We start from the raw sequence: 23,921 nt of genomic DNA, 5'->3' as shown, positions 1-23,921 counted from the left end.
TCATTAATGAGCTTTATGGGTATCAGCAACAAGCAAAGTTAAATGGGATGAAACTACATAAGATCTGTGACAATTTATCATGTTATAATTGCTGGAAGTCCCCAACGGTGGCCATACCAATTTTCACAGATCAAACAAAGGACAGATTGTGTGACGGTACCATTGATTGTGTGACTTGTTAACGATGAACTGAAATGTATCTAGGTCATTAGAAGAGCCAGCTGAGTGAATGCACCCATGTCCAGGGACTTCTTACAGGGACTCTGGCGTGACCAGGTAAGCAGGCCAGGTGTTCTCTGTTTGCCTGATTAGACACGGGCCTCTCGAATTGGACTGTCAGTCCTTCGGGAACCTCGGGATCAGTTTACACAGCCGGCAAAACTCGTGGCTCGTAATGGAAGGCCCCCTGGCTCGCCTAATGCATTAACGTGTTGTGTCTCTCCATTACGAGTCTGACTCAGCTTGCCGGGCATGTGGACGTACTCACCCCCCAGAGTGGTGCACATATACACCCTACGTTTTACCTGAGCTTCAGCATTGCCATTTACACCAACAAGACTCAAATCATTACAAAATGGAATGTGTTTATTATTAGTGTAATTCAACGTGCCTTTTTGCATTAAATCATTAATTTAATCCCATAAGCATCAGATTTCCTAAAGTGAGCCCAGACTTTTGAACGCTTTACCCTATCTGTCATGACGACAGGAGAGGACAGTATATAAACACGTACCCACACGAATAAAATGCGATCACATGACACCTGGAGTATCGTCATCATATCGTCAGGGGATTCGAATTTTAGAAGGGGGTTTAGAATTTAAAAATGCACCTAAGTTAGGGCGCTTTTCCACTACAACAGGTATGGTATTTATGGTTGGAACTTTCTGTAATTATTCCATTGACTTCCATTAACCGGTTGCGTACCATGCAGTACCAATAGGTCCAGTATCGAAAGTGCCAAACTGGGGTGCTTTTTTGGTACTTTGGGGTGGGACTTGAAACGCTTTCTTTGTCGACTGGTTATGCAAATAGCACAAAAAAAAAATCAGATTTATCAAACCTGGCGTATACACGCATATATGCAGTTTCCCCTTGCTGAATCTGTGGTCAATTCCACTGGTGTTTCGATGTGCGATTTGGAAGCCTACTCGTTGTAACGTTTTAAACTAACTGCAATATGGTAATGCTCTTATTATTTAGTTGTATAAGATGCTTTTGTGTCAATTACAGAATGTGAACACAACCTGTGCTATAATACTTTCAGGCGTTAAAGAGCCGTGGAACTGTCATTGGGGAATAATTTAACTTATATCCGTGCGAGAACAAGCAAGTTTGATATCTGTCCCTCACAATAAAACTAAGACCTTTCATTTATATACAAAAAGAAGTGAAACCTAAACCACGGGATGCAGAAAATTAACACTGCTCTGTTAAACATCTAGGTAGTCATGGGAATTCAAAATAACCTGCGACCTGGACAATAAAGGCAGTTCCACTGCATCAGTTTAAAATGCAGGGTGCAGGGGCCATGGTGGCATGTAATTACAAACTTTTCTTGGCCAACCTCAGACTGTCATTTTCGAGAGAAAAAGATGATAGGTTGCGGGACGTGAAGGAGACAGGCCATCTGAAAGGGTGGGGCGTGGCTGCTTTTTAAAGGGGGCAGTCAAGAGCATCTTCAGAGCCAAGTTCAGTACCTCCCTCTATCGGCCTGCCTTTCTGATGATTCATCCTACTTCACTTTCTCCCAGCGCAGCCCCCTACTCGTCTCCCCCCTCATTGTGTCTCTCATACTCACTAATTACCCTCCGTCCACTGAGTGCGACCACCCGTCACTCAAGTTACATAATCGGTCCCATTGTGCTCCAGAGCTTCTGTGAAGATGTTACAGTCGCGTAATGATTGTTGCATCGACTCCGATTTCACAGAACGTTTCGGCTGGCATTTATGTTGATGGCTTACATGGAATTTGCTTGTTTACGTGTATGAAAGTATTGTAAATATCTTCATCCAGACCACAGAAACCAGGCTTTTTAGACGTTTCGCTTTCAGAATGGGTGCAACCTTGGTAAAACTGCAATGCAATGTTTTTTTTTTTTTTTTTTAATTACATGCTTAGATTATATGCATACTTTGAGAATGCAGTTTCCCACGAAAGAGCATGCCTTTTGGTCAAAGTAGGTCTTGCACCTTATGGAAATGAAGGATCCATGCATGCCAGTAACTGGACAGATACGGCGTCACTGTAAAACATTTGCAGTGGGGTCATGCTACCCTGGAGCTGCTCCCTGGTTACAGTATTTTTAGACGGTGGGGAATGTTGCCCAGACTGTGTGGCTAAACGCGTTGGCGTTGTTTAGTTCTGTCAGCCAAGGGTGGAGCTCGTCTGCCCAGTACTGGTGTGAAAATAACAAAAATAGGCAGCCCGCTGCCTGTGCTGGTAAATAACGGATTTTTCAGGAATGCTACATCATGCTGACTATCCAATCGCCCGCTTTCCCTCTCCCCATTCCTACTTATCCAGAATCATTCCTCTGTCATCCGATTAGTAGAAGGTAACTGGAAATCTATCGGATAGAAAGTGTTTGTTATTGTTACGTGGCCAAAAGGTAACTGATAATTTTGGAACCAGTTACCTGACTTCACCCCAACCAGCAGAACCGAAATGTAATCTGAATTATTAGGTCTCTGTAATGTTTTGTGTCGCAGCTCAAAGTGTCATGGGAAGGGCAGAAAAGTGGATGCGGTCCAAAAGCAGCACAATGGAAAGACGGCGTTCTCAGATTTTGAGGCAGAGTACCGCTGCCTCATGGGAAAACAAGGTGGTGAGTCCGCAGGTCTAGACACAACTGCACTGCGCCATTTTCTAAGCCCTGATAAAAGGCAACATTTAGCCCAGTAGAAGAACATCACACACTTCAACATGATCTCTTCTCCCCTGCCGAGAAGGGACTACGTCTGTGTTCTTTCATAGTACATTTATTTTCCCAAAACTGTGAATGCCATCCGTTGGGTACTAGTAATGATCTGACTGGTCACATGACGTGGTGTCTTTTGTCATCATTTACAAGCATTAACCACTGACTGTTCTTTTAGATTTGGTGAAAGAGTCAGGCTGCTGCAGTCCAAACACTAGTCAGCTGTCAGCTGTGAGACCACATCATTGGCAGTGTGTTCCCGAACTGCAGATTTATTTTTAAAGACAAGCCACGTTGCATAAATATCCATTTAGGCCATAACGTTAAATGTCCCTTTTACAAAGGGCTTCCTCATCAACCTTTATTTGAAGTTTTCAGTAAATTACCCCTGACAGGCTGAAGTCATTCCATTTTCAGGCAATAAGATTATTAATCAATTAAATAAAGTCTGTTCAATTGTCACAGGATAAACCACCACTTGGTGTGTCAGTTTGATGCTGTTTGCCTGGATTGCGACAGATTATAATTTGGTAAATTTTCACTTTAAGGCATTAGTAGCAAGTCACATTTCTTAGGATTAAAAGGTCAAACTAAGTTTGGGATTTAAGGGAGCAAAATGACAAGCTCATTGCAACTTTTGGAACCTCGCTGAGCAGTATGAGGTCTCCCACAGCCTGAGGTCGTCTTAATGCCTGACTTTGAATGTATGAATACTTATTGGTTTTCGTCAATCGCTGCCCCAGTGTCTTTCACAGCTAATCCATATGACAGAAAGATTCTTCCAATGGACATCAACAATACTGCCGAATAAATAAATTATAATAAAAAAAACTGTAATTACAGCTGGCTCTAATGCTGCAGGTATTTCTGACACATAGTGCATCTCTCTTTGATTTTGTAAATATAATTGTTATGCTTCAAAGGTAGATGAAGTGAAATTCACTGTTCTTACTGAAAATATCACCAAACAATCATCCACACTGGATGTAATCGCAGCATCAAATATAGAAGCAGACAGATGCATCTGTTGGAACAATGGCATATTATAAAAATTGCTTATTATATGTGTACCACAATTCCTACTTCATAAGATTTAGCATTCTTCATGCAAAAAGTAGTTTTCCGAGTGGGGATAGTTTACCAGTGATGTAATTTTCACTATCAGTATTGTGTTGTCAACTGTGTCCATGTTCCACACAGTACAGTTTTGTGTAGAACAGCACTTTTCACCATAGTCTGATCTCTGCGGCTTGCTCCTAAAGTTAGTCAAGAGCGGAATTTATGACTTATCCAGCTAATCCACAGTGGAATTTTCCATTGGGGGTTAGTTCTTACTTGGCTGTCGTTGACCACAATGACCCTAGATTTAGATGAGCGCAAAATGACAGGTTATTTGCCGGCTGAGAAAACGAAAAAAAAAAAAAAACATACAACTCAAACTGGCCTTGTTAAGCATGTGCTCAATGAGGAAAAAGGTTCAAAATCCAGATCTGTTCCGGAGGAAGTTTATTTTTTTGTGTTTTATGTACAATACTGTGCAAAAATCTTAGCCAGCCAAAGAAAAAGATGTTTAAATGATCCTTATGTTGCGGTAACATTATGCTATTATGCCTGTCAAAGTGTGTCAGCTTAGCCATTCCAGAACCTCTGCTAAAACCACCCCAGTATTTTCAGCACTCATCCAATACACTCGTGTATTTTTTGACTCGACCACAAGCATGCCTGGTACAGCTAATCAATATCTCATTGACTTTCTAAACTAATTATGTTAATTAATGCTGGTGGTGAAATTTAACAAATACACAGAATAACTGGGTGCCCCTGTGGAGAGGTTTGCGAACTGAAGCGATGTTTGTCTAGCCAGCCAATTATATATCCAACTTTTAGAGTATAAGAATACATTTCACTTTTATTGTGCTATTCTTAATTTGCATGGGTTCTAACGTTAAATTGTCTTTTTTTTTCTCCCAGATAAACAGCTTTAAACATTTATTTTGACTGCCTAAGACTTTTCCACAGTACTGTATGTATCGGTGTCTCATCCAAAACAGGTCCATCTTCTGAGTTACAGCCATTTAGTATGGTGAAGTGATGGGGGCTGTGAGCAGATAACCACCATTCCGGTTAAGTTGCAACACTTTACTTGATGGAACAAAATTACTTAGTAATAACTCAGTTACTACTGAAGTATAAATCATGAACAAATATAGTAACTACTTGATATAAATGGTGCTTCATGATTCGTTAACGATGAATTACCATGAGTTCACTATGTAACTAAGACTTAATTTGTAGTTAGTTAATACATACGCAATAGCATAATACTATATTATTTGTGCCACGTCAAGTAAAGTGTTACCAGGTTTAGGTTGTAATATAGACAAGTTTCTGCATAAATAAATGGTGCTACATAAATATATCAAACAAACCCTAGCTGGAACATTTTTTTATTACCCAATAAAAAGATTTTAAATATAGATATTTAACACTTCACTTTAATTCAGAATGGTTCGGAACACCACATACTTAAATCATAATATTCCAAACAAAGCTGTTCATTTCTTACTAAGGACAAAAAAAAATCATCTAATCATTTTTATGATGTCAGTTTTTATCGTTTTTTAAATGTCTGGCCTACCTAGGACTCATAATCTCATGGCGCCTAGATTAGAGACATGCTTTACTAATTGTTAGCCTCGGCGAGAATGTGGCTGGGTTTAGCTGACTAGCCCCTTTCTGCTGGTTATATGAGTTGCGGTTTTCTGTTTGCCCAGGGAGCAAATCTGCTTTCCCAGGGTGCTATTTTGCATACTGTTTGTGGCCCCAATCAAACACTGCCGCTCGCAACCACATTGTCATGTAAGTCAGCCGTTATACCAAAGAGCGATTTTAACTATAACTTGTTCCAAATTGCATTTTAATAGACAAAAATTATAGAACTACAGTTGTGGGACATTCCATTCCATGTGTAAATGCCCTTCCCTTGTTATCTGTGGTCGTTACAGTGCATGTGGGTGTTTTCAAGGACTCTGATGTCGTCTTCTGCTGTAATCCTTTGTAGTGCTGTCTGTAGGAGCTGTTCCCAACACTATCTCATTTCTACAATAAAGTGCAATCAATTAATTTTTATCCAGGGCAGTGTTGAGAAGATGATCGAAAGCCAGATGAGAGTTAAATTCCTGATCCATAGATCAGTGCCAGATGCCAGTTCAGCTGCAGCAAACCTGGAGTCAACGGTCCAGTGATTGGTGTGAAGCGGTTGCCTCTTCCCGACCATATCTTAGAGCTTCAACATTAGCTGTCTGAAGAACCTACAGTAGAACTGGTTATACCTAAGTACCCTACTCAAATGGACTGCAGATAACCAAACCACCCAAGGAGGTATCTTCTGCAACAGTTATTCAATGGCTATCATGCAGGACATTATGCTCAATTGGCTTGAGTCCCTTTCTATCCAAAGTTTGAGTTTTAATCGGCTTCTCTAGGGCAATATAAGGTCACATTTACCTCCCAGCATTGAGAAAAAATGTTAAGGTTCCCTCTGTTGTGGCCAGAACCCTCAATCACCATCCTTCGCAAAGCAGCTGAACGTTTCTGCCAGGGGTGATTTTTAGCAAGTTTATTTCAGTGTTCGTCAGACCCTGCAATTTCAGGACTTCTGGACTCGAGGGCGTCACTGTGTTTTCAATATTGGGGGGGGCAGAGCCATTAAGTGGCAGAGTCCAGAATCTGTCCTCTGACGTTATCCTGTACGTCCTCGTGTGGCTCCCCATCTCTCTGAATATTGACTTTATGCATTAATTAATGCAAATCCAGCTGAAATCACCAGCTAAAAGTTTTTCTTTTTACCCTTCGCCAGTAGGTTAGATGAGAAGCAAATTCTCCAGGCAAGTTAATTCATATTTTTAAAAGAAAATCAGGGAAAATATTGGGTGGGACAAACACCACTGTTTTGAATATTGGGTGATCGGACAAAGTGGCCCAGGGGACCAAGTTTTAGGAGTTTAGGAGGTTTCTGCACAGCCGATAAAAAACTAGTTTCTAGAACAGGGCTGCTGGGGTCCGGTTAGCCACAGTGGGGACGTGTCCTGGGCTTTGCCAGGCAGGCAGACGCTGGAGCGGCTCACTGAGACTGAATGAAGAGCCTCCTCAAACATTCTTCCCAGGTTACTGCTCAGCATGAAGCCACTCGGCACAATGTTCCTCTGCCCAGGGCCCAGACTTCCAAAAGACTGAATGCGAAAAGCCAGGGGGTGGAAGCGGCCGACCAAAAGCCACCACAGAGGCGATTGGACGGCGACTCTCCCCACCATGCCCACCCCCAAAAAGAAATAACCCATCTCAACCTTGAGGGCCCGCAAGATGGTCTCATGGACGCCTCTTGTTCAGTGTCCCTTAATCTGTAAAAGGTCTCAGGAGAGCTTGCAGGGGGCTGCACGACAACTTTTCCCTCCTTAGTCGTTCACTTACAAACAATAATAAACAATTCAGTCACTCATATCTAAAGCTACTTGCGCAATTTATAAGTATTAAAGTGTCTATACACACTCCGTGGTATGTCACGAGAGCTCTCTCTCTCCCTATAAATACTGGTTTAATTGAACAAAAACTTCGTTATATACTTTTTTGTCTTTTTAAATTCGATCCTCGCAGTAAACAGATGCCTTAAATCTCGTTGAAACACTACGCCTAAAATGCACAAAAATACCCTCATTTGTTTTTAAATCCGAATTCTTGTTTCCTAAATTTTCCGCATTACAAATTCTTATTAACTTCGCTATTAATTGAGTCGACATAACTCGACAGTGCTGATTTTTTAAACCTCCTACGTAGGCGGCAACGGAAATATCTCATTTTGTCTTGCCAAACTAACATTAAATCTACAAGCACTACCAGGAGAGGGCATGCAAATACCGCAGCTCTCTGGCAGCGGCTGGTCTAGCGCGCGTCCTTATGTCATCATACCTCGTCTGTACAGAAAGTCAGTTTTTACTGATTCAGTTTATGGTGATTTTACTGGCAAGGTTTCCCTGCAACTAACATACGATTGTGTTTCTTTTAGAGGGTGAAAGAGCACGATGCGATGTTACCAAGTCTGGTGGCTACTTATGTTTATTGGTTTGACTTAATATTTTACAAGTTAAATAGGCTATACAGTATATATATTCAAATATTTTAAAGTGTACACTTTCAAAGAAAAAATAACTCGTATGTTATATGAAAAAGCAAAATCAAAAATCAATCTGATTGCTATATTCTAAATGGTCAGCATAAAAGTATTTTCAGTTAATGTGCGTGATTTACAAATGGAATTGCATTTAGATCTTCCAAATCATGCTAAAATCAAACCTAGCAGAAATGCAAAGACTCCGTTGGATCCACTCATTTAAAACGGATGTTACGACTGTGCGTGGAATCCCGCATTTATAGGGACGTTTTTCTGCGCACCATTTATCCGTAACACGCAGTTCAGCAGGTAAGTTGTATTGTTACCAGGTTTTCCGTTTTAATATTAAAAAAAACAATCCCGGCGTACAGAGGAAAGCTAAACTATATATGCCGACAGAGTATAGGAATAAAAGGAGAGTTAACTTCTACAACGTTAAGATGATGCAATAACCAATTATGGCGAATACCCCTCTCTCCGCCCCTTATGAATAAGCATATTTAGAGACATAAAACATTGCAGTGAAACTGCCATCTTTCTATAAATCATATTATTAATAATTATGAGCATAAAGATTTGTTTTGAACTCGGGTTCAAAACTTCCAGCTGTTTCTCAAGTACCGAAGTGGTGTGCGTTTATTATGGCACGTCCGTCAGTCATTGACCTTGTAATATTCCCGATATGGTACGGTCCCAATAAAGATACTATCTGCTACTGCACATCCATAACGATTTCGCGGAAAAAGTAAAGAAGGCAACTTCAACGCCCACCCCACAATCTTACAACTGTCAGATTCTTGTTTCCAATTGTTAAGTGCTCATACCCAATTTCTGCTGCGTTTATCCAACTCCATTCAACTATTAAAAAGCTATGCACCCAATATTGTAATGCCTAAATATATATATACGTATTGTTTTCCATTTCCCTGAAAACAAAATATACATTTCAAAATAAAGTTTTCATGACACAATCCACAGTTTCACGAGCGTTTTTAGTGATTCATCCAGCTTCAGCCTATCAGCATAAAGAACAAAGTAGCATTGCGCTAAAATCCAGCCATTTCTTACCTGTCGTAACTTTCAAGCCTGATTCCAAGAGGTAAAGCCAGGAGCTGCTGCACGGAGAGCAGGCTGATGCAACACGCAATAACCAGGAAAATGGATCGCATTGTGGAATAAGTTCTCACACCCCCCGGGAAGGAGGGGTCTTATAAACCACCTGGAAAACGTACAAATTCCACAAAGTTCCCAAAAACGACGGGCAAATATATCCAGGAAAAAAGTACGTTGAAATCTGAAGATACCTATGAGGTCAGAAAAAGTTATTTTTTTAATATTAATATGTATACATAAATACATATATACGTAATGCACAACCAGAAAGTAAGTAAGTCTAAGTATTTCTAGAATTAATCAAATACTTAATAGACATTTTAGAACAGAGTTTATGTATTGTTTTATACAAGGCAAAAAATGGTCGCACAACCTATACATCACTCTTTAGTATAAACACTATTTTCCATTATTAATACAACACCAAGACACACATTGGGGAAAAAATTAAAGATACCTTCCGCTTTAGTGATAATTGTAGGAACGCAATTAAACTCAGGAATATATTCACACGGTCTTCAACGCTTTGGCCACGATCACAGGACCCTCTGAAGCAAAGAGTGGCGCTCACATTGGACATTTAAATGCTGAGTGGGCGGAGCCTGTTTTGTTCATCACTTGTAGGTTCTTATATTTGAATTATGATGGATTTCTATGAATGCGACTTGACTGCGCCGGAAGGTAGACTGACAGGCACTCCGTGTTGTGAGGATGCGTTCATACTGATCCTGTCCGTAGGCGTGAGTCAAATTAACCTTTAAATAGGCAAGTAAGATTTCAGAAGCTTATACAGCCCAAAACATCCCGTGGGTTATTATTTAATATATAATTAAAAAATATAGGGCATGTCGTTTTACTAGTTATAATATACATCCTGTCGTATACCATGGTGAATTCAATTAAAAGTAAATCTTTTCTGTATTCAAATCCATTTCTTTGTCTAAGCAATTGAGCCATCAGTGTCTTTAATGACAATTAAAGCTTTCTATTGTGAAATGCTCTATTGTGCTGGAAGGTAGTGCTAGCTGTTCATAGAAAAATCCACACAGATTTATTCACTGCAAATGCACAGAACAATATCAACAAAGAAAAACAAGACACTAAAGACAATACAATGGACTAACAATATATAAGTTAAAATAAATTGTTTTTATTTACCCACCTTATTCTGTGCTTTTATATAATTCTGATGCCAAGTGTTGTAACTGGGTAAGATAGTACTAAGTCACCTATATCACACCAGAGGCTGGTTTCAGCATAAACCAAACCTTTTTTGTTCAGAGCACCCATGCATAATCGCACAACCCTTTTAAAGAATTTTCCTTTTCCCTGTTGTTTTAAGTTCACCTAGTCAGTTACACTTTCACACCACAAGTGCCCCGTGATTCATGAACATTTAGCTTAGCAATTACCAAATAATACTCAAGTCCAGCACCATACAACGGCTGTTGCCAAGATGTTTTGAATAGGGCTGTGAGATTCAATCAAATGAAATAAGAGTCAACATAGTTCATTAGTGGCCCTGCTATTGTGTGGTAGGATATGAGAAAGGTGAGATCATTTTGAGAATGCATTACTGCTTTGCGGTCGCTTTTAGCCGTCTCCTAATTTTGTTAACATGGAAGCGTGGATAAAGCACAGTGGGCCTTTTTAATTCTACGGGGGGTTTACAAATTACAGATTGTTCACTGAGTGAAAAATGAAATCTTCCCAAGTGTGTTAAAAGGAATTTATTACAGCTCTCAACCCTGGACAGGGTGAGTGGCTGTAAGATGGGAGCCCAGAATCATCAGAACTCGAACAGAAGCAACGGATCTGTGCAGTTTATAACATATCCAAGCAGTTGATGATAAATTATTTTAAGATAAGAGATTTTATTGTTATTGAAAACTATAAACCTCTATATAACTATCAAAGGGAAAAAAGTATAAAAGAGCAGGCAGATGACTCAAGGGCAGGCGTTGGTCGAAACAAAAAGAAGGTTTTTACTGAACTGAACTTAAGAAAGAACGAGAATGCTAGAACAACCACAGGCTGAAAAAAGTCACAACATAAATGACTGGACAGGGGAAGACAGGCCTGGGAAGCACATATAAACAAGACTAACGAAGGAGCTAATGATAGGCAGCTGGGAGTGATCAAAATGAGAGTTAGGAACAAAAGGTAAGACAAACGAATAACAGGCGTGGCTTGTTAGGACCATAATAGGGCGGAGACAGGAGGGTCAGGTGGACATGGCGGGCAGGAGGTGACAATCTGTGTATAGAACAAGTGTGTATAGAAAAGTGTATAGTGGGTATAGAAAATGGATGGATGGTTAGAAAATGAAAAATGCATTTCATGTAACAATGCCTGGACAGTCATAATAGTCTTGTTTCTTTTCTCGTACCTCGGTTTACTCTGTTGTAAAAATGGTCTTTGATACTCTATGGATATAGTTTGATTTTCTCTGGTTGTCCTAGCTTGTATTAGTGCCTAGCACCCCCCAAAATATGAATTTCTCCTCCAAAGAGGTCATTACATGCTGCTCATCCACCTAATCAAAACATCAGGTCCCTGTTTGATCTGCTGTTAGTCATCATTCTGAATACCAAAATAATAAAGATCTAACCCACATTACCCACATGTGAGTCACGTGTGAACCATGCCTGATTTCTACGAACAGCATGATCAGCCACTTTGGAACATTCTAGAAATGTTATTAAAATGTTTAAAAATTACGCAGTAATTTTCCAGTTTTGGAGAAGGGAATTCCTTGAACCAATTTTTAAATAGCCTTATGTGGAACCAGTGAAATGGACCAACTAAAACTATAGTTTCAACAATTTATTTTCCAAGAAGCCTTATTTTTTAAAAAATGAGCAACTCTGGAGAAGGTGAATGTAACACGACCCTCCTTTTCAAAGGTACTCAGCTAAGCAGGCACCTGGAAGATGGCAGTAGGATGACTCAGATCTCAGTTATGTTTGTAGGAGATCAGTCATATCCTATGGCATCCACATCAATTGTGATGCACCCCGGATGCAAAGTAAATCATCCGTGGTAAAAATTATTATGGGCGGCACCTTATTCGAGATTCAAAATTCAAATCTTTGTACGAGACAACACAATGAGATTGAGTCAGCAACTCCCTGTGCAAACAAAAACGCAAAACATCTATCCATCTATCCATTCATTTTCTGTATTCACTTGTCCAATTCAGAATTGTGGGGGTCCGGAGTCTATCCCGGAAGCTACGGACACAAAGACGGGAATGACCCAGGATGGGGTGCCAACCCATCTCAGGGCACACAAGACAAGTCATGTAATATGTAAACAATATGTACGAAATAGTCGGTAATGCTTTACATTCAGTGCACCTTCATAATGCATTCATAGAACATTCATAAGCAGCATTCAAGTATACTTTAACATCCTAACATCCTTTAACAGCTTTAATATACATTAACAAACATTACATGATTATACACTTATAATATTTGTTATTATTATATAATGTTTGTTATTAATGTATAGTACATCTGTTAAGGGATGTTAGGATGTTAAGGTATACATGCATGATGTTTATGAATACTTAATTGAATACATTATGAAGGTGCAGTGAATGTTTTATAAATGCAATACAAAAGCATTATGAAGGTGCCGTTAATGTAAAGCGTTACCAGATAGTCAATAAATATGTTCAAAAGTACAAATGTAACAAATAGTAAATGGTGGTGTGATGCATAGAGGTTATATGTGAGATTCCTTTAGTGTCCAGTTCAACCTGGTTACCGCATTGGGATAAAAAATACTGTTCTTATGTCTTAATACATAAATATATACCTACTCGTACAGCTGCTCTTATTGTTCTATATTTCTTATATATTCTTTATATATTTTCTATATTGTGTGTTTTGTTGTACAGTTATTTTATTCTGACTTTAATTTTTATATTTTATTTTTATTCTTTCCTAGTTAAATTTACCTTTTATTTTAATTCTCACATTTATTTCCTATTCCTATTCATAGTCTTATTTTTAGGTCACGAGCAGTTGTTTAAGCCTTTCACTACGTATCGTACTGTGTATGACTGTGTATGTGACAAATAAAATTTGAATTTGAATTTGAATTTAAGTCAATTAGTGAGAGAAAAGTTTCGGTGAATCTCACACCATGACAAGTCCGTAAAATGCAAACTACTGCTCCTTTGATCATTGATGCACAGTAATAGGGAAGTACAGTGGCACAGCAAGCAGAGTGAACGTGGCGAGCAGACCACATGCGATACCTTTGGGTTGTCAGAATCCTTCTAGGGAGCTGCTCATGACAAATAGCCAGCAAGTCATGCCCTAAGACTTTCTCGTCCGATGTGCTGAAGACATGGAAGAATGCATGTTTTGAAGAGATCTGGTCATCTTTTCACACTTGGGTATTCGTAGAGGTAAATATTTGTCTAGGCAAATTTATGGCGGCCCCTAAAACCGGAGGTCCCTGCAGAGTAAAATTAAACACATTAATGCACATAAACTGTTTATTTTTGTAGCTCATTTCCTCTGCTCAGCTACATGTCCACCACCAGTTTTTAAAGATGAAACAAGCAAAGCATAGTAAAGCGGTACTTTCACATCAATTAAATTTATTCATTTGTGAAATACAGATTTGTGGCTGCTGTAAAGTGAGACCAGGAGCACTAATTGCTAATGCTAATCGACCACCTTCCTCTGTGGCTTTGTGCAGTGGTTTGCGATACAGTGCATTTCTTTACTTATGATTGCTGCCATCTAGTGAACTTTACAACAGCAGGTCTTTCAACACTGCAGCATAAATCCATGGATCCTTCAGAAATGACTACTACCCTTTCCTTTCTCAGCTAAGCTTGATTAATGAATGTAATTACTGGTAACACTTTACTTGAAGCTTTCATCTATAATGCATTATAGACACCTTCATAATACATCTATAATGCATTATTATGGTCCGTATAGGAATTTATAAAGCATTACAGCATCTTCTTTCTACAGTCATAAGGCATGTTATTATACTTCATAAGCTCCGATAACGCTTTCATTTATGATCAGATATCAAATATAATAAATGCCTTCGTAATGTATTACAGAGAATCCGTAATGCATTATAATGGTCGGTATAAGATGCCTTGTCATCCATCATGAAGTGCATTATAGATGAGAGCTTCAAGTAAAGTGTTGCCTAATTATTTATGCTCTTGTAACGCAGTCTGTCCTTCAAACCCCAAGCTGTCATCTAGTGTTACACATAACACTGAACTCAGGATGCAAAATAAAAGGAGGGCATCTGTTTTAAAAATGTTTTTTTGCGAATGTATATTGTTTACTGCATTTTGTTTACTCACAAATGTTCCCGAGTTTCTGTTTCATTGGGGTGACAAAGGGAAACGGATCCTTTTGTGACAACTGCAGGTGCAAACAATGCAGCCTGAAGAGAGGACTAACTGAACATTAACTTGAACTCTATCTCCCCCACTGCCCGCGCCTTTTATAAAATTCAGTTTGAACACGACCGCTCCGCATCAGTCATCTATTGTGTATGGTGACAAAGCGGCTCGTTGGCCAATTGGACACTGTAAGTGTTAGTTGCCGCTTGGTAGCATGAATTGTAGCATGTGACGTTTTGTTTTTTGACTGGACCGCATGTAAAAGTACAATCTCTGCTTCAGACCATCCCGGCTGATTCTCACTGGACGAACTGTCACCGGGAGAAACTCAAGCCTCCTCATGCTGATACAGCCTTGTCATCATGCATATGAGGTAAATTATCTATCTGGAAGATACAGTTATCAGCTATTCTGGGAAAGGCACAGAGAGCTGTAGTGCCTGTCAGGTGGTTACCCCCTGCGTACATCCTTTAAAATAGATCTAAAGTATGAATTCAATTTCCCTTGGATATCTTACGTTAAGAATTTTGAAAAGGTCAGGTAGTGATATTATAGGTATTATGGTAAATACTATGCAGTGTTTTTGTTTTAAAAAATATTATGGGGTAATGTGAGCAGCTTTAGTGTGTATGGTGAACTGTGGCATGTGACACATGGAGTTTGGGCCGGGAAGGCTAAGGTTGTTGTGGGTAGAGGTTTTCCTTGCCAGAAACAATGGAGCCAAGGCAGGGCAGGGATCGGCGCGCAGCAGCACAAAGGCCCGGTGCAGAAGTTTCTAGAAGAACAAAAAACTGAAGCTTGGGCGTGGTCAGGACAAGCGAAATGGAAGCGTGCCACTGACCGAGATGTCAAGCATGGTGCGATTTACTGACGGCGAAAAGAACACGGCAGCTTATGCCGTATACAGGAAATGGAGGACAGGTGAAACTAATTAGCACCACAACCCCCAGACGCCTGCGACCCCCTCCCAGGACAGAAGTGAGGGACGCCCCTCCCTGCCAGTTAATTTTAAGACCCTTTAACGGCGGCATAACACAACAATAGACCTGCCAGCCTAAAGAAGCAATGAACTGTGGTTAAAATAAAATTCTCTTGATATGATTTCATAAAAGCATGACAAAAAAAAAGCCAAGAGGTCTAGATATATTGGAGTCATTATTGCTTAAACTAAAACATAATTAGAATAGAGTATAACAGCTTTTAGCTATGCAGTGACTTGGCAGGGGACAACGACTAGGCATCGTTCAATACTCTCTATTGCCTTGGCTGTTGCAGGAAGTCATGTGACTGTCAGGTCTGGAATAACAATCATCCGTCCATCTTCCAACTGCTCATCCTGTTTAACAATCAACGTCTTTGTATTCTTTGTAAGCTTTTCTTGTCAGAAGTTAGAAGACAGTAGATGACCTTCTGCAAACAGAAAAAACTAATATTATTACTTCCATCCATCCATCCATCCATATATCTTCTTACTGCTCATCTGGTTGCAGAATTATTATTATTATTATTATTGTTATTGTTGTTTTGTTTGAGGAGTTTGTCATAGAGTTTAGGAATAATCAATACACAGGTAAATGATACAGCAAATTTACTTTTGTTTCTGTAAAAATATAGTAAGATTGTATGAAGTTAAATGTTACCTTCTAACTTACTGCAGATCCACTCATCCATTCAGTCTCTGGTCACAAAGAGTGCCGTATGCCTACAATTAGACAAAGTCCACAGGATCATCAGACAAACGATCTACAGCAGCTTTTCATATGTGAGAATAATGGACGAGGGGCTTTGCTTTATCAATTGACATTTTGTGTTTTTTGTAATGCCGCACAGCTGAAGGTGGTCCCTCCATTTTAACAGTGAGCTGCCAGCCATAATCAAAGTATGGTGTAGGCAGGCAACACCTTGGGTGGGAGGCCAAGCCATCTCAAGTGTTCATGCTCACTCACTCACTCACTCACTCACTCACTCACTCACTCACTCACTAACACACAGTTCATGCATTCATATATTTATGGAGACTCTGCATTTATTAGTATGGGTATAACCCTAATCCCAACAATGACAACTGTAACCCCTACCCAGCTCTAACCTTAACCATAAGTAACAAAACGCAAGACTTTTCACATTTTTAATTTTTTGACTGTAGTCACAGATTGTTATGAAATCGAGGGTATCCTTGTGGGGACTGTAAAACGTTACTGGCTTTTAGCATTGTGGCACACACGCACACGAACACAATATGTCATTCTTAGCAGTTCATTTTCAACACGTTCAAATTCCCAGCACACAGCTTAGAGGAATGAAAACGACAGCAAGCACCGCAGGAGGCCGAGGCAGGGTCCCTCGCTGTCTGGGAGGGGGCAGTCAGGTGACTGATGAGCTGTACTGCTTCATCCCACCTGTCACGGCTATGTGTACTCCAGGAACATAAAGTGCTGTCATGTGACGTGACACGATGTACTGAGCCCATTTATTACGTGACTGTAATCAGCGCCATCGATTCTGTTTCCACCACTGGCTTCAGGGGCCATGAGCTTCCACGTTACCTGCTGACATGCTAACGTAGTGTTGCACAACCGCTGAGTCAGTAGCCTACGGCATGCATCTTACCCCACCATGACTTCCAGTTGGTTGAGGCCTGCATGGATTCAAAGCACAAATAGCGAAGATAAAAGGGAATTGGCTGGCTGGGTCTGGGTGGGTAGCATCCGTGGGATGTGCTGCAGTGCTGTGCAGATAAGCAACAAGATTGGACCTGTCGCGGACCGAGCTGAGAGGCGGACTAACAGGAGCATGTGGTTCCTCTAAGGCAACATAGCTTATGAAACTGTATTTTCTTTGCCTGTTGCTTAACAGATTGCTATCACAACTCTCCAAGCTGATCTCACCACCGCCCCAATCGCCCCTATGCTTGCGGTCCCACATACGGAAGCCTTAGCGTCTGAAATCGCATACTTGTTTGCTATGTAGAAGACAAAATATAGTATGCAGTGTTAGCAGTATGTCTGAATCCTCAGTTTGGATGAAACGGTACCCGGAAGACATACTACATTCTGCGAAATTCCGAAATGTGTAACCGATGGACGCTACGCTATCCCACAAGGCCACTGAAGCAGCAACCAGAGAAGAAGAATGTCACTTGCTCAGAAACTTTTTGTCATTTATGGTGGACGAAGTACCATCTCTGCACAAATTTAAGTAGAAAACAATACCCAATAACTTAAGTTGACTCAAATATGTTTATTTTAATAGTTTATAGCTTTCATGCCAGTCAAACTAAATGTACTAAATGGTGATCCTGGCGTGTCAGAATGCATGCACACTGTCCTTGTGCATAGTATGTACTGCATTAATGCTCGAGCAGTAGGCATCTGACTAAATTCAATACCTACTTTGTAAGTATGAGATTCTGGACACACCCGTTGACTCCTGGTGCTCATCTTCAGTCAAGTGGGCCGTGTGTGGCACAGAATGCTGGGAAAGTAGGTGCTCTCTGGTCTTCAGGAGCACAGGTGTGGGGGGATTACAGTGGGATCCGCATGGACCTCATCAGTAAATCTGTTTGGCAAGGGATTGTGTGTCCAGCACAGCTGCAGAGAGGCCTTAATCAGTGCTAACAATGTTTCCTGAGGCGACTGAGGAAACCTGATAAGTTGGCATTGTGAGGCAAGGAGGACCACATCCACCACGATAGTCCCTGTTTCATACATATGGTTGATTAAAAAGAACCCTCAAGGTTCCCCCTGCTGGAAGAGGGAATGAATTCAGTCATCTTGGGGTGGCTCATCTCATTTGCCTGTAGGGATGAGTATTGATTGATTTTTTTTTGCCCAGATGACCTTGTCCAAAAGGAATTGATAAGTGTCAGCCATCTACCGATAGACACGTAGCACAAAGGAAAACTAAATGAGTATTGAATCAAACGAATATTACAACACATTAATTTTTCTACAGGGCATTTTGCTTACTTTGTGAGACATACAATGCTAGACTGAAAAGTCTGTGAAATGTTTGTCAATATCTAAGAATTATCTGAATGTCTGCAGGAATTGCTCATAAAATTTGATCTGATATTCATCTAAATCATAATAATACAATTTATTATAAATATCTGGCAATGCAAAATGTTCTGTGTGATTCATAGATAGCACTGTATTTATGTCTTCAAAAAAAATCTGATCAAATTTTCGGAAATGTGAATAAATCAAGATTACTCACAATTGTATCACATGTTCCTACTAAATTATTCTATGATATAGGGAGCACACACATTTCACACATCTATACCAAATGTTCTCTGCCAAGACTTGCTGGATACTTCAGGTCCATCAGCCATGCATCAGAAGGCAAAGCCTCTGAGATATTCTCCGATCTGGTCTCACAAACACCTGTACTGTCCCTGTTAACTATATAAATCAACTATATAAATCAAAGAATTTGTCATTAACATGGGAAAAAGAATTAATAAATCATTCAGCAATGAGTTCCAAATACAATCACAAGCTGTTTATGTTCCATAAAGACAATGATCAGAATAAGAATTTCTAATATACTAAGTTGGATATTATGTATTTACAGAATTAAAGTATGTTTCTGCCACCAGAAGCGTATAAAATTGCAACGTTTTCTCAAAAGAAAAGGTTTTTGCTAGTAGCTGAAATTCTATTAATCTCAAGTACTGTCTGATTAGTAAAATTCAGTTTTCTCTGAGTTGTCTAATATCAATTTTTTTCACCTACTTCGACTAACGTACATCAATCAGCCATAACATAAAAATCACCCGTCTGCTACTGTAGGTCCCCTTTGTGGTGCCAAAACAGCTGTGACCCATCGGGCCATGGACTCCAGAAGACCTCTGTTGGTGTCCTGTGGTATCTGGCACCAAGACGTTAGAAGCAAATCCTTTAAATTCGGCACTGTCGGAAAAAAAGGGCATAGCCCTGGTTACAGTTTTATTACTCAAAGTACAAACAGCATTAACCCTCAATGGTACAAAAAATGTTCCTCAGAGTACATTTTTGTACCTTAATTTAGACTAAAAGGTACATTTACTGTACCTACAGCTAGGGTACAATTGGCAGACCTTTGAGGGCACAACCCCAGTTACAAGTAATTGTACAGTTACAAATGGGTACTTTTAATTCTGACAGTGTGTAAGTGTACAAGGTGGGGCCTCCATGGATCAGACTTCATCCCACAGATGCTTGATTGGTTTGGGATCTGGGGAATTTTGAGTGCAAGTCAACATTTTTAACTCTTTTTCATGTTCCTCAAACCATTCCTGACCATTTTTTTCAGTGTGGCAGAGCGCATTATCCCGCTGAAAGATGTCACTGCCATCTGGGAATACCTGGGGTTCCTATGAAGGGGTGTACTTGGTCTGCCACAATGTTTAGGGATGTGGTACATGTCAAAGTAACATCCAAATGAATGCCAGGACCCAAGGTTTCCCAGCAAAACATTGCCTAGAGCATCACATTGCCTACACTGCCTTCTTTGCGGGTGCCATCTCTTCACCAGGATCATGATGCACATGCACCGGCGGTCAACAAGATGTAACAGAAAGTGTGACTCATTAGACCGGGACATCTTCCGTTACAGCTGCTTCAGTTCTAAAATATGAGGACATCAGGCTGCATAAAGAACAGAAGATAGTTTTACAGAAGATTTCTGTAGGATGCTGTACAAGTTTACCTATCAAAGCAAAAGAAAACAGATTTTTTTTTTTTTTGTCCAGAAAATATCTTGCCAAATTCATTTCATTGTCATAATGAAAATGTAACGTATTAGATAAGGAAGGGGTGCAATTCAATTTTGGCCACTCTACAGAAGAAATGAAGTCAAGTGAAGGGGATATTTATTGTCATACTATCTATATACAATCTACAGCATACAGTCGGACAAAACATCATTCCCCAAGACTGCGGTGCAATATATATATACATACTGTAAACTGCAGAGACTGTAAACAAAACGAGTGCAACACATGAAGGGGGAGAAGGGAATAATAGCCAATAAATAAAAACAGAGAATGAACATACACTAAATCACAGGGGAGCTAGGGGTACCCACACGATATATCAGTTACAGTGGTGATTGCACAAATAATCAATACAAGAGATGTAACAACACATAAATGTAGGAAAAAGTGCAGTGTGGGCAAAGTGCACTGGATTTTTCAGATTTAACTGTTGCATCTGTTAGGCTGACATACGGGGCATGTAATCATCTCTATAAATACGCAGACGTGCAGAAATGCAAACGCACTGGTGAAAAGGGGAAATATGTCTAACAATAATAATCTGTACCCAACAGCACAGTATCGGTCATGGAAACATTTTTATTTCTGGGATCTACAATCTCCCAGGGCCTGAAATCGGAGACCAACATGAAGACCATCGTAAAATAGACCCAGCAGATGATGTTCTTCCAGAGTCAGCTGAGGAAGCTCAACCTACCACTCTACAGATTCGTTTCCACAAAAGTCACCATGTCTGAGAGCACGTCTGCTCTCAGTTTGTCTATCACAGTCAGGTTTACATCAAGCACTACAGAAGACAGTGATGGGTTACGTTAATAGTCAGGTCTGCAGAAAGGGTTAATGGAGTTTCTGTCCACCCCTCCAGACAGAGAAAATCATTAGGGATCCCTCGCACCTGGGCCACAACCTCTTTGACCTTCTCCCCTCTGGCAGGCGTTGCAGATTACTGTGCTCCAAAACAAACAGAAACATGCACAGTTTCTTCCCACAAGTCATCGTTCTCATGAAGAAATGACCCGGATGCCTCAGCTCAGTTGCACAGTAACCCCCCCCACAACCAGCCAATATTTCAATGTAGTAAATAACTTACTGTAGTTATTGTTCTGTATGTATTGCATTAATTACAAGATTCCTTGTACTGACATTTTATTTTTTATACGTTGATCAGCACCACCTGTATGTTGTATACGTCAACTGGACTAAATGTGACCATCATCTTGTCTTAGCTATGTATGTATCTACTGTGTTGACAACTGGAGACAAATTGCCTGTGTGTGAACCTACTTGGTCAATAAACTTAATCTCTTATTGTTCTTGTATTGAGTTATTATTATGTTAACGTGTTTGTGTGCAGGTTACCTAATTACTGCTTCATGTTTCTCTTCATGTACATTTTAATCTTATTGGACTGAGCTAGGGGGTGGCATGGTGGTGCAGTGGTTAGCACTGTTGCCTCACACCTCTGGGACCAGGGTTCTAGTCTCTGCCTGGGTCACATGTGTGCGGAGTTTGCATGTTCACCCCATGTTTTCCTCTGGGTAATCCGGTTTCCCCCCACAGTCCAAAAACATGCTGAGGCTAATTGGACTTGCTAAATTGTCCATAGGTGTGCGTGTGAGGGTGAATGGTGTGTGAGTGTGTCCTGCTGCCCCCCCATCCTGGGTTATTCCCTGCCCTCGGATAAGCGGTTTGGAAAATGGATGGATGGATGGACTGAGCTGACCAGCAGCAGAAAGATTTCGACAGGATATGATCTCTGGCATAAAGTTCAAATCAGTCTCAATCCTTCGTGTTGTTGCGGGGAGGTTATTAAACTCCAATGATTAAAGCGTATATATACGTTAAGTTGTAGGCAATTCACGATCTGGGGCTGGAGCGGGGTACGAGGCTAAGATTTAACTCCGTCTCCAACAGCCCACACACTTTGTAATTCAATACGTAAACAGGATAAGTTACTTCTTTAATTCATAATTAAGATTGGTCCTCTTTCAGAGCCAATTCAGAGAAATATGGTGGAATTGAAACTACAGGGTTATTTTAGTTACAAACTTTAACAAAAGATTACACGTAATTCCTATCAACGATTACAGAAACAAAAGTTAACGAAGGCATGAGGGCTACTAAATAAGAGTATAAAATATTGGTCTGAAACTATTTAAAATGACTTAATATCAACACCATACAGAAGTACACGTTCTGAAGTAGCAGCATGTTAAAAACGTGGCAGGCACCAACAGATACATTAGTTAATCGACTCTTCCTTGTTCGGTCGCTGAAATCCACATGCACTTACAGAAATATAGGGCACTATACATACACGGGACATCCCCTTTGTTATTTAACATAATATTTATTTCGTTTTCTTTTCTTTATGTACCGGGCTGCAATTCCAACCGGCCGAAATATGCCTTGATTCGTTGTTCCGGTCGTGAGCGCCCCGCCCTGCGTTGCACTGCGCAGACTCCGTAGGTCTGTCAGCGCGAGAGAACGTTGACAGTATGGCGGCGAGCCGCTGCTGGGAGGATGCTGCTATGGCTGGCGGTGTCTCCCCCGCCGTCGGAATGTGAACGGACTACGTTAAGCAACAGAAGGAAAGCGAGCGACTGGGCCTCGACGCCGTGATCTCCCGCAGCATCGACATGGCCAGGCTTGCCGACTACTTCGTCGTGATCGGTTACGACCTCGATAAGAGAGGTGAGCGACCGGGGACTGTTTTTTTCTGAGTGGGTTTAGGACGGCTCATAGTAAACAGGAGGTGGTGGAAAGGAGGCGGTGACGGGACGGGCCAGGCCGGGACAAAACCGAATGTCCTATCTCTAGGCCCCCCGCAAGGCACCACTACTCAAATATCAACCGCGGATATCCGGGGCCTCGTCGGAGAGGAATAAATCATGGTCCTTTGTTTAGATTATGCAAAAAAACGGAACGGTATAATAATGGCACGCATACGTCTGATTGCAGATTCATCCTGGCACAGTTGTCATGCTCTGGGCGTTGTATCTCGTGTCAGGCTTATTGGACCGGCCAGCTAGCCTTGTTAGCCGACCCGTTAGACCCTGTAAACCGCCTAAGCGTAGCTTCACTGCGCGAGGATTAATCCGCGCGTGGGGACCGCTAGCTCGCGGGGCAGTTATTTGAGGCGAGGGTATTAATTTAATACACCGCCAATCTGCTAAGTTTGTGTTAACATATGTATTCGGTCCATACTGTGAGCGGTCAAAATCGGTTTTCGGTTTTGCTCTTGGAACTCTCGTGTCGAAATAATTTTAGTTAACGAGTCTTGTCGCTGGAAAAGTTACGTATGGAATAAGCAAGTTGGTTCATCCCTCTAACCCAAAAAGTGAATATAAATGCCGAAATCAGGACTGCCGTTCTGTGATGCGGTGAGCTGACATCGTTTTCTGATGCTCCTCACGGTTGTAGTCTAGATTCATAGCCAAGGGTGCCTTGTCACAATGGGGGAAAACAGTCATGCTGCCTTCAGACTGTGGTTCATAAAAACGTCCTCAACAGGCTCTTTGAAACTCCTAAGATTGGGCCGGCAGTTCTGAATGCATGCTGCAT

General features: G+C 40.7%; 1 protein-coding gene and 1 long non-coding RNA gene across 10 annotated transcripts in view; both read left to right on the top strand.

Annotated features, from left to right (window-relative positions):
- Positions 1-9,283: 9,283 nt before the first annotated feature.
- Positions 9,284-21,423, top strand: LOC125750173 (uncharacterized). The gene is made up of 3 exons (XR_007400301.1): positions 9,284-9,399; positions 14,879-14,969; positions 20,964-21,423. It is a non-coding gene; the product is annotated as an uncharacterized LOC125750173 (long non-coding RNA).
- Positions 21,424-22,816: 1,393 nt separating this feature from the next.
- The window catches only part of sbf1 (SET binding factor 1), a 50,763-nt gene continuing 49,658 nt past the window's right edge, over positions 22,817-23,921 (top strand). For all 9 annotated transcript variants that reach the window (XM_049008394.1, XM_049008307.1, XM_049008038.1 and 6 more), the window contains exon 1: positions 22,817-23,051. In XM_049008394.1, coding sequence (XP_048864351.1) covers positions 22,997-23,051 — 55 coding nt within the window. In that variant the 5' untranslated portion in view covers positions 22,817-22,996. The remainder of the gene's footprint in view (positions 23,052-23,921) is intronic.

The sequence above is a fragment of the Brienomyrus brachyistius genome, chromosome 1 (genome assembly GCF_023856365.1).
Source record: "Brienomyrus brachyistius isolate T26 chromosome 1, BBRACH_0.4, whole genome shotgun sequence".
In the NCBI taxonomy this organism is placed as follows: Eukaryota; Metazoa; Chordata; class Actinopteri; order Osteoglossiformes; family Mormyridae; genus Brienomyrus; species Brienomyrus brachyistius.
Note: the sequence above shows the minus strand (reverse complement) of the source record. Positions and strands in the feature narration are given on the sequence as shown.